This window comes from Aethalodelphis obliquidens, unplaced genomic scaffold, assembly GCF_003676395.1.
Source record: "Aethalodelphis obliquidens isolate GAN/ISIS:26980383/991018 unplaced genomic scaffold, ASM367639v1 scaffold27, whole genome shotgun sequence".
NCBI classification, from domain to species: domain Eukaryota; kingdom Metazoa; phylum Chordata; class Mammalia; order Artiodactyla; family Delphinidae; genus Aethalodelphis; species Aethalodelphis obliquidens.
Genome location: NW_020837971.1, coordinates 15516980 through 15528694, shown reverse-complemented (window position 1 = coordinate 15528694; position 11715 = coordinate 15516980). Strand labels below are relative to the sequence as shown.

General features: G+C 36.8%; 1 protein-coding gene across 5 annotated transcripts in view; it reads left to right on the top strand.

Annotated features, from left to right (window-relative positions):
• COA1 (cytochrome c oxidase assembly factor 1) overlaps positions 1-11715 on the top strand; it is a 102113-nt gene that overhangs the window by 12062 nt on the left and 78336 nt on the right. For 3 of the 5 annotated variants that reach the window (XM_027123990.1, XM_027123992.1, XM_027123991.1), the window contains exon 1: positions 3447-3542. The exons of the other annotated variants lie outside the window; for them this stretch is intronic. In XM_027123990.1, the coding sequence (XP_026979791.1) occupies positions 3463-3542 (80 nt within the window). In that variant the 5' untranslated portion in view covers positions 3447-3462. Of the gene's footprint in view, positions 1-3446; positions 3543-11715 lie in introns of those variants that run through there. 5 annotated transcript variants of the gene reach the window in all.

Here is an 11715-nt window from a genome sequence, read left to right as displayed (position 1 = left end):
TTTTTTTTTTTTTTTTTTTGGAAATAACAGAGGAATTGAAAAGAAGGTTTGAAAGTTTTTGTGGAATACTCCAATATGAAATGAGAACTTAATCTAAAAGCTGAAATAGTAAAAGCAGTATTTCAAAGCAAAACCAAAACCAGAGTAAGCAGACAAAATAGTTTGTTGTAAAAAAAAAATAGTTTATATGAAGCAATGTGTACCCTAACACTCAACTTGAGGGATGCTTTTTGATACACTCTGAATTTGACCAATGTCAACACAAATGAATGAAATTTTTCTGCATCTGGAATATTTGTTATGAAAGACTATTGAACAGCACATGATTAAAAAATTTCATTTTTAGAATGATAACTTCTAAATATTTATAGTACTTCAACTTTTACAAGGATTTTTATTTGGGATTTATTTTGTATTAATGTTTCTTTTATAAGGTCTTTTTTTCCCCTCAGATTTCTTGAGGTATAATCGATGTATAACATGTAAGTTTAAGATGTACAACGTGATGCCATTTGTAGCAACATGGATGGACCTGGAGATTATCATATTAAGTGAAGTAAGTCAGACAGAGAAAGACAAATACCATATGATATCACTTATATGTGGAATCTAAAAAAAAATGTGATACAAATGAACTTATCTATAAAACGGACTCTCAGAGTTAGAGAATGAACTTATGGTTACTGGGGAGAAGGGTGGCGGGGGGAGGTATAGAATAGATTGGGAGTTTGGGATTGACAGGTACACACTGCTTTATTTAAAATAGATAACCAACAAGGACTTACTGTATAGCACAGGGAACTCTGTTTAATATTCTGTAATAACCTAAATGGGAAAAGAATTTGAAAAAGGATAGTTACATGTATATGTATAACTGAATCACTTTGCTGTACTCCTGAAATTAGCACAACATTGTTAACTATACTCCAAAATAAAAAAAAAAAATGTACAATGTGATGATTTGGAACACGTGTATTTCGAAATGATTGCTACAGTAGGGTTAGTTAATACCTCTGTCACCTCACATAATTACCATTTGTGTGGGTGTGTGGTGAGAACATTTAAGATCTACTCTTTTAGCAACTTTAAAGTATATAACACAGTATTGACTGTAGTCACTATGCTGTATGTTAGATCCCCAGAATTTATTCATCTTATAATTGGAAATTTGTACCTCTTGGCCAGTATCTTCTCATTTCCCCAATCCCCAGCCCCTGGCAAACACCATTCTCTGTTTCTATGAGTTTGGCTTTATAGGTTCCACATATAAGTGATATCATACAGTAAATGTTTTTCTCTAACTCATTTCAACAAATAGTGCTCTCAAGGTCCGTTGATGTCCCAAATAGAATTTCCTTCATTTTTTTTTAATGACTGAATAATATTCTAGTGTATGTGTATATATCCGGTTTTTTTGGCGGTACGCGGGCCTCTCACTGTTGTGGCCTCTCCGTTGCGGAGCACTGGCTCTGGACGCGCAGGCTCAGCGGCCATGGCTCACGGGCCCAGCCGCTCCGTGGCATGTGGGATCTTCCCAGACCGGGGCACGAACCCGTGTCCCCTGCATCGGCAGGCGGACTCTCAACCACTGCGCCACCAGGGAAGCCCTATATATCCGTTTTTTATCCATTCATCTATCAGTAGATATTTCGGTTATTTCCATGTCCTCAGTATTGTGAATAATGCTGTAATGAACATGGGGAGTATGGGTATCTCTTGACACAGTGATTTCATTTCCTTTGGAAGTATACCCAGAAGTGGGGTTGCTGAATCATATGGCAGTTTTATTTTTAATATTTTGAGGAATCTCAACACTGTTTTCCATAGTGCTCTGCCGATTTACATTACTACCCAAAATACACAAGGGTTCCCTTTTCCACATTCTTATCAACACTTACCTCTTGATTTTGAATTTTGTTTATTTTATCAAAAACCAGCTCTTAGTTTTGTTGATTTTTCTGTTATTTTTCTGGTCTCAATTTTACTTATTACTGCTCTCATCATTGTTATTGCTTCCCTTCTGCTAACTTTGGGCTTAGTTTGATCTTCTCTTTCTAGTTTCCTGAGGTGTAAGTTTAGGTGATTTATTTGAGATCTTTCTTTTTCTTAATATAGGCATTTAGAGCTATAAACTTCCCTCTTAAAACTGCATTTGTTGCATCCCATGCATTTTGGTATGTTGTGTTTTCTTTTTCATTTGTTTCAAGATTTTTAAAATTTTCTTTTTGATTCCTCCTTTAATCCATTGGTTGTTCAGGGATGTGTTGTTTAATTTTCACACATTTTTGAATTTTCCAGTTTTCCTCCTGTTAATGATTTCTAGTTCCATACCATCTAGGTCAGAAAAAGGTAATTGGTATGATTTCAGGTTTTTAAATTTGCTAAATAAGACTTGTTTTGTTGACTGCATGTATGATCTGATTTGGAGTATGTTTTGTGTATGCTTGGGAATGTGTATTCTGCTGCTTTGGGGGTGGGATGTTCTATATACTGGTTTTCTGTCTTGGTGATCTATCCATTTAAGTGGGGCACCAAAGTCCCCTACTGTTATTGCACTGTTGTCTTTCTCCCTTTGTATGTGCTTAAGATATGTAGTTGCTCCATTGTTAGATGGACATACACACACAAACACACATATCGTTGCTCTATCCTCTTGGTGAATTGACCCCTTTGTCATTATATAGTAATAATCTTTGTCTCTTTTTTCAACTTTTGGGATAAAGTCTGTCTTCTCTGAAATAAATACAGCTACTTGTGCTCTCTTTTGGTTTCCATTTGTATGGACTATCCCTTCTGTCCCTTCATTTTGAGACTATGTGTGTACCTAAAGCTGAAGTTTGTCTCTTATATGCGTCACACAGTTGGGTCTTGTTTTTTATTTGTGCAGCCACTCTGTACCTTTTGATTGGAAAATTTAATCCATTTACATTAAGTAATTATTGATAGGTAGGGACTTATTAATGCTGTCTTACTGTTTTCTGGCTGTTTTCTAGTTTCCTTGTTCCTATCTTCTCCTGCTGTCTTCCTTTGTAAATTGATGATTTTCCATAGCTTGATTCCCTTCTCTTTATCTTTTCTTTACCTACTGCAGGGTTTTCTTCCTTTGTTAATATTAGGCTTATATACAACATCTGTAGATATAACAGTTCATTTTACGCTGTTAACAGTTTAACTTTGAATACATACAAAAATGACCATTTTATCTCTCCATCATTTATGTTTTTGATGTCAGAATTTATAACTAGTTTACAAGTAACTAATGGTAGCTATCGTTATTTTTCATACTTTTGCCCTTTATATATGGAGTTAAGTGGTTAAAACACCAGCATATTACAGTATTAAAATATTCTGAATTTGGTTATATACTTACTTTACCAGTCTGTTGTATATTTTCATGTTACTAATTAGCATCCTTTAATTTCAGCTTGTAGAACTCCTTTCAGCAGTTTTTGTAAGGCAGGTATGGTGGTGATGAACTCCAGCTTTTGTTTGCCTGGGAGCATCTTAATCTTTCTTTCATTTCTGAAGGACAACTTTGCCAGGTAATTTTGTTTGTTTGTTTTTAATTTTTGGCTGTGTTGGGTCTTCGTTGCTTTGTGCAGGCTTTCTCTAGTTGCGGCGAGCGGGGGCTACTCTTCGTTGCGGTGCATGGGCTTCTCATTGCAGTGGCTTCCCTTGTTGTGGAGCATAGGCTCTAGGTGCACGGGCTTCAGTAGTTGTGGCTCGTGGGCTCTAGAGCACAGGCTCAGTAGTTGTGGCGCACTGGCTTAGTTGCTCCGCAGCATGTGAGATCTTCCTGGACCAGGGATCGAACCCGTGTCCCCTGCATTGGCAGGTGGATTCTTAACCGCTGCGCCACCAGGGAAGTCCCTGCCAGGTAATATTCTTGATGGGAAGTTTTTTTTTCTTTCAGTACTTGTACTTGGGGTATATCTTACCCCCTATCCTGGCCTGTAGGTTTCTGTTGAGAAATCCACTGATTTTTTTATGGGAATTCCCTCATACGTGAGGATTTTTTTTCCTCTTACTGCTTTTAAAATTCTTTGTCTTTGAATTTTAGACAGTTTTGAAATGTGTTTTGGAGAAAGACATTTAGGATTGAATCTTTTTGGGGAACTGTGAGTTTCATGAACTTGGACGTCCAAATCTCTCCTCAGATTTGTGAAATTCTCAGCCATTATTTCTTTAAATAAGCTTTCTGCCCTTTCTCCCTCATTTCCCCTTCTGGGACTGCAGTAGTACATAGATTATTTCTCCTAATGGTGTCCCATAGTTCATATAGGCTTTCCTTATTCTTTTACATTCTTTTTCTGTGTTCTTCTCTGAATGGATAATTTAAATAGTCCTGCCTTCTACTTCACAGATTCATTCTGCTTGATTCATTTTTTTTATGTTCTCTGTTGTATTTTTCATTTCATTCATTGTATTCTTCAGCTCCAGAATTTGTTTGGTTCTTTTTAATTTCTGTCATTCTATTAAACTTGTCTTCTTTTAAAAAAAGGTTTGTTTCCTGATTTTATTGAATTGTCTTTCTGTGTTTTCTTGTAGCTCCCTGAACTTCCTTAAAACAACTACTTTGAATTCTTATTGTGTAAATTGCTGTTCTCCATTTCTTTGGGTTTGGCTACTAGAAAATATTGTTTCTTTTGTATTGTTACGTTTTCTTGAGTTTTCATATTCCTTGAAATCTTGCATTGTGTCTTCACATTTGAAGAAGCAGTCACCTCCTCCAGTCTTTACTGGGTGGCTTTTACAAAGAAATACCTTCTGTCACCCATTAGGGATTCTGAGGCTTTCTCATACCTCTTCTATGCGTACACTTGCTCCACATTCCTTGTACTCTCTTGTGGCAGAATTCTTAAGCTTGTATGCCTTCTCCTTGTCCTACAAAGCTCAGTGGGTGCTGACAGCCTCCCTTTTGCTTTCCCTAGGCCAGAGCTCAATGTTCAAGTTTGTGGTTTCTCCTAAACTGGCTTTCTAGGCATGCTCACTAGCCATCTGCAAAGGCTTGCTCTTGCTGCCATGGGGAGCATTCAGGGAGCTGTCTGTGGGTGGGAGGGTTTATGGGTGAGGCATGTGGGGTGCTGGGGGTGCCCAGGAGCCAGTTGTGGGGATGCACTGGAGAGGCATTCCCAGCAGCTCATGGGCAGACCTATAATAGAGTCCACAAAGTGGTTAGTATGATCTCTGTCACTTTGAGGTGTTCACTACTGACCCCTGGCAGTTCTTCTCTTAGCCGCTCACTGCCCTGAGCTCACAACTCAGTATTCTGGATGGGGCCAGAGAAATGGGCCTCATTGGCAGCGTCCCACACAGCTGGTGAAGCCAAGCACTCACATGTTCTCATGTTCCCCTGCAGGAGAAATCACTGGGCAAGAAGGGCTCTCTTGGCACTGAGCCCTGCCCCCTTGTGGGAGAGATGGTATGTTAAGTCAAACATTTCCTCTTACCCTCCTCACAGGGTAGTTTTGGTCTTTTTTGTTTCAACCGTGTGCTGGAACATCTCTCCTGGACTCCTGGATTTCTACAAAGGCTCTTTTGTCTGTGGGTGGTTATCATAATTGGTGTTCTTTGGGGAGATGACAGTAGAAAACTCCTGTTCTGCCGTTGTGACGATATCACTCTCTCCTAAAGTCTTTTATCATCCCGTGACTAATTCAGATAGAGATCATTTTTACATGTTTTTCTGATACATAATCTTACCACAGTATATTGGTTCATAATAAGTGTGCATGGATTTATTACTGGATTTTTTTAGAAACAGAAAACCTTTGAAACTTTTATTATAACCTTATTGCAGAAAAATGATTCATTATGTATTTTTATGGTCACTCATTTAAAAATAAGTGAAGTCTTATGAAAAATAGAGAATAACTTGTGATTTGGGAAAGTTCAGTTTCTTGTTTCCAAATCCCAAAGAATTTGGAAATAATATTGGGAAATAAAAGTCATAACTGTGATGGAAATAGAAGAATGAATGATTTATGCATACTGAATCTGGGGGCGTTGCCTCAGCCCCACTCCCACCCTCATCTCCATTTCTCTTCTAGGTTCATAGAATGCTGGTAGCCAATAGGTGATTGAAATGTTCTCAGGGGTTTCTAAGTAGCCCTGGAGAAAACACCTGACATGAATTTCTTTGAAGATCTAAATTACCAAGCCCCACCCACAAGTTCAGTTACAAGCTTTTTAGTCCCCTGCTCTTAATCATAAGCAAACACCAAGTATTACCAGTTATTTGAGGAAAGCCTCTTATATTGAAGATGGAAGATGGGAACTGAAACAAATAAACAGGGAAAAGCACTTGGAAGAAACTTTGCAAGGAGGAAAGAAAACTCTCCCCATTATTAATATATTACGAGAGATAAGAGATGAGGTGGAAGTAAAAAAAGGATTCTGTAAAAGGCGTAATCAGACAACAAAGAAAAGAATTTATTATAGTAGAAATGAAATTTTAGGAGCACTGTAAGATAATGTTCAGGAAATCTCCCAAAAAGTAGAGTGAAAAGACAACGTGGAAAATAAAAGAGAGAACACTTAGCAAACTATTCCTGAATTTCAGTACCCATACCAAGAAGATCCAGATAAAAGAGGAGAAATGAAAAGGAGAAAATAATAAGTAATTCAAGAAAGTTATCCAAAATTGAAGGTTAGAGTTTTCAGATTGAGTGTACCTACTGAGTGTCCGACCGAATAAGTGAAAATATACCCATGCTAAGATACATCATTAGGAAACTTTGAAACACTGGAAGGCAAAGAGATGATTCCAGAATGCAAAAAACACGTTATGTATAAAGGATTAGTATGCAAAAAACAGGCTATGTATAAAGGATAAGGAATCAGAATGGCTTTGGATTTTTATGCAGCAATCTAGAAATGAGAAAACAGTGGAGCAATGCCTTCAGAATTATGAAGGAAAATGATTTTGAACTTAGAAGTATGTACTCAGCCAAATTATGGCCAACTGGAATAAAGATATTTTCAGACATGCAAGGTCTGAAAATATTTACTTCTCTTGTCCCCTTTATTAAAAACTACTGGAAGGAATTCCCTGGCGGTCCAGTGATTAGGACTCTGCTTTCACTGCCGAGGGTGTGGGTTCGGTCCCTGCTTGGAGAACTAAGGTCCTGCAAGGTGTGTGGTACGGCCAAAAAAAAAAAGCTATTGGAGGATGAGAAATGAGAAACACCAATTGAGAGTAAATTAAGAAAAAGGAAGACAGTGGGGTATAGGAAACAGGAGATCCAAGAAGGAGGGAGATGAGGGGAATCCCCAGAGCTACTTTTAGGAGATTCCAAGGTGCTGGCTGTGTACTGTATATAGAGGGCGACCACTCCAGTTGGAGGGCTGTGAATCAGGACCTAGAAATGCAGAATTACCAAGGTGCTTGCTGTCACGGTTGTCTTTTTAACCTGAGGACAGAATACTCTGGTGAGCTTGATCCAGAATTTATCTGTTCTTAGCTTGTCTTGACTATGTACTATGGAAGTTCCAGCTTTCCCCTCATGCCCTGCTGTGTGACTCAGCTGAGGATACTTGTTTCACCTCTCAGATATATTCTGCTTTGACCTACTGCTAAGTTCTGGTGGGTGGCCATAGTGAGCTTAGAAACAAAAGATGAACAGAGCCTGCTCTCTCATCTGTATTTCTGTTGTAGGTTCAATGATAGTAGCCTGCGTTACCCAGCTAGAAGGCTTGACTGTGGTTGACCTGTGTTTTCCAGGATTCATGTCTTTGCCTCATAACTTGGCCTCATAACTCATAACTTTTCCAGAGACGAATTCTCTTAGCTTTCTGGAAAGCTGAAACTGGACAGTGACACAGAGACTGTTCAGTTTATCTTTCCCTATCCTTCCTTACTGTCCTTCATCTATAAGGGTACCATGCCCTTGTGTATCTAGGTTTGTGATTTCTCTTAAGTTTTTAAAAACCAAAAATATATTGTTCAGGGATATATATATTTATATATGTATGTATGTATATGTGTATTAAAGGCAAAACTAATCTGAAAAGCAAGGGAATGATTAACACAGAAGTCAGAAGTCAGGATAACAGTTACCTTAGGGGAGGGAAGAGGATGAGAACAGGGGGCTTCTAAGGTCCTGGTAAAGAACAGTGTTTAAAACAGGGGCAGTGGATATATGGGAGTTTATTGTATTAATTTCTTTTTATATGCATATATATATAGGATATGTGTTTGATACATATGAAATAGAAACTTTTTTTTTTTTAAATGAAATGTAATGGTACAGATGAACCGGTTTGCAGGGCAGAAATTGAGACACAGAGGTAGAGAACAAATGTATGGACACCAAGGGAGGAAGGTGGCTGGGGGTGGGGTGGGGGTGGTACTGTGATGAACTGGGAGATTGAGATTGACATGTATACACTAATATGTATAAAATGGATAACTAATAAGAGCCTGCTGTATAAAAAAATAAAGTTAAATTAAAAAAAGGAATTTAGGAAAGATAGAATGAGATAGAGAGTATAGGAGGTAGACTGCTTTGGGCAAAAATGGTGAGTTCTATATTGGGTCATTGTGTTTGTGTTATCCTTGGAATGTTCAAATGGAGAATGATAGCCCTATCCTCTACATTTTTACAATGCATACCTTGTTGCTCCTTTAAACATTTATTTAATTCTGCCTTGTTTTATAGCCATTTGATAATATTTGTTTCCCCAATGACATTATAATCTCCTGAGGGAGGAAACTAAGTTTTACTCCTATTTATTTGTGTACACAATTAACACATAGTTTTTCAAAAAAAGCTATTTTTTAAATCTATCACTATTACATGATGGTACGCAATTCACTGACTTCTGGGCTTGATTCAGTTGATCTGTTTGCAAAGGCCCATTTCTTCCAACCTGCATCTCCTCTTACAATTCCATTTATAATACTCCTGAGACTTTCACTTGATCTAATAAAGTGATCCTTACCAGGTGAAAGAAAAAAAAAATTGAAATGTAGTTGACATATAGCAATTTATTGGTATTAGGTATACAACATGATTCAATATTTATATATATTGCAAAATGATCTACTCTCTTAGTGACTTTCAAATATGCAATACAGTATTATTAACTGTAGTCACCTTGCTGTACATTACAGCCCCATGAGTTATTTATTTTATAACTGGAAGTTTGTACCTATTGACCCTTTATCTATTTTGCCCACCCTCCACCCCCTGCCTCTGGCAATCACCAATCTGTTCTTTGTATCTGTGAACTTCTTTTTTTGTTTTTTTGTTTTGGATTTCATATGTAAATGAGATCATACGGTATTTGTCTTTCTCTGTCTGACTTACTTCACTTAGTGTAATGCCATTAGAGTCCAACCATGTTGTTGCAAATGGCAAGATTTCCTACTTTTATTTGGCTACATAATATTCATGTGTGTGTGTGTGTGTGAGTGTGACGTTTTCTTTATCCATTCATCCATTGAGGAACACTTAGGTTGTTTCCATATGTTGACTGCTGTCATGTTGTTGACTGCTGTCATGTCATGTTGACTGTTGTTTCCAAATGATGCTGCAATAACATGGGGATGCATATACCTTTTTGAGTTAGTGTTTTCATTTTCTTTGGATAAATACGTAGAATTGGAATTGCTGGGTCATATGGTGGTTCTATTTTTAATTTTTTTGAGGAATCTGCATACCAGTTTCCATTGTGGCTGCACCAATTTACATTCCTACTGACTGCACTAGGGTTCCCTTTTCTCTTCATCCTCTCCAACACTTCTCTCTTGTCTGTTTGTTAATAGCCATTCTAACTGTTGTGAGATGATATCTCATTGTGGTTTTAATTTGCATTTCCTTGATGATTAAGTGATGTTGAATATATTTTCATGTGCCTGTTGGACATCTGTATGTCTTCTTTGGGAAAATGTCTATTCAGATTCTCTGCCCATTTTTTAAAATCAGATCGTGTGTTTTTGCTATTGTGTTATGAGTTCTTTATATATTTTGGATATTAACTCCATATCAGATATATGATTTGGAATATTTTTTCCTTTTTGGCAGCTTGCCTTTTCATTTTGTTGATGGTTTCTTTTGCTGTGCAGAAGCTTTTTAGTTTGATGTAGTCCCACTGTTTATTTTTGCCTTTGTTGCCTTTGCATTTGGTGTCAAATCCAAACAGTCATCTCCAAGACAGATGTCAAGGAGTTTACCACCTATGTTTTCTTCTAGGAGTTTTATGGTTTCAGTTCTTACATTCAATTCTTTAGTCATTTTTAGTTGACTTTTGTGTTATGTAAGATAGTGTTCCAGTTTCATTGTTTTTACATGTGGTTGTCCAGTTTTCCCAACATCATTTATTGAAGAGACTGTTCTTTTCCCACTGCATATACTTGGCACCTTTGTTGTAAAATAACTGACCATATATTCATGAGTTTATTTCTGCATTCTGTATTCTGTTCCATTGATCTATGTGTCTGTTTTTTTTTTTTTAATGTGTCTGTTTTTATGCCAGTACCATACTGTTCTGATTACAGTAGTTTTGTAATATGATTTGAAATTAGGGAGCATGATGCCTCTAGCTTTGTTCTTAAGATTTTTGTCTATTTGTTCCATAGGAATCTTAGGATTATTTTTTCTATGTCTGTGAAAAATTCCATTGGAATTTTGATAGGGATTGCATTGAATGTGTAGATTGCTTTGGTTAGTATGGACATTTTAACAATATTAATTTTTCCAGTCAGTGAACATGGGATATTATTTCATTCCATTCTATTATTTCATCTTCCACAGTTTCTTTCATCAATGTCTTAGATTGTTTTCAGTCCACAGGTCTTTCACCTTCTTGGTTAAATTGACTCCTAGGTATTTATTCTTTTTAATGCAATTGTAAATGGGATTGTTTTCTGAATTTCTTTCTCATATTTTGTTATTAGTGTATAGAAACCAATAGATTTTTTTCTATTATTGGTTTTGTATTCTGGAACTTTACTGAATTTGTTTCTTAGTTTTAACAGTGTTTTGGTGGAGTCTTTAGGGTTTTCTCTATATAATATCACGTCAGCTGCAAAAAGTAACAGTTTTACTTTCTGATTTACCTTTTTGATTTGGATGCTTTTTCTTTTTCTTGCGCTGTGTAGGAGTTCTAATACTCTGTTGAATAAAAGCGGCTAGAGTGGGCATCCTCGCCTTGTTCCTGATCTTTGGCGAAAAGCTTTCAGTATTTCACCATGAGTATAATGTTAGCTGTTGACTTTTCATATATGGCCTTTATTATGTTGAGGTACATTCCTTCTTTACCCATTTCATTGAGAGTTTTCTTTTTTTATCATAAATGGGTGTGGAATTTTGTCAGATGATTTTTCTGCATCTATTAAGATGATCATAAGATTTTTATCTTTCATTTTGCTAATGTGGTGTATCCCATTGATTGATTTGTGGATGTTGAAACATCCTTGCAGCCCTGGAATAAATCCCACTTGATCATGGTGTATGATCCTTTTAATGGATTGTTGAGTTGGTTTGCTAATATTTTGTCGAGGAGTTTTGAATCTGTGTTCATCAGGGATTTTCACCTGTAATTATCATTTTTTATAATGTCCTTGTCTGGTTTTGGTGTCAGGGTAATGCTGGTCCGTAAAATGAGTTTGGAAGTGTGCTCTTCTCTTTGACTTTTTTTGGGAATAGTTTGAGAAGGATTGGTATTGTTTAAATGTTTTGTAAAATTCACCAGTGAAGCCATCTGGTTCTG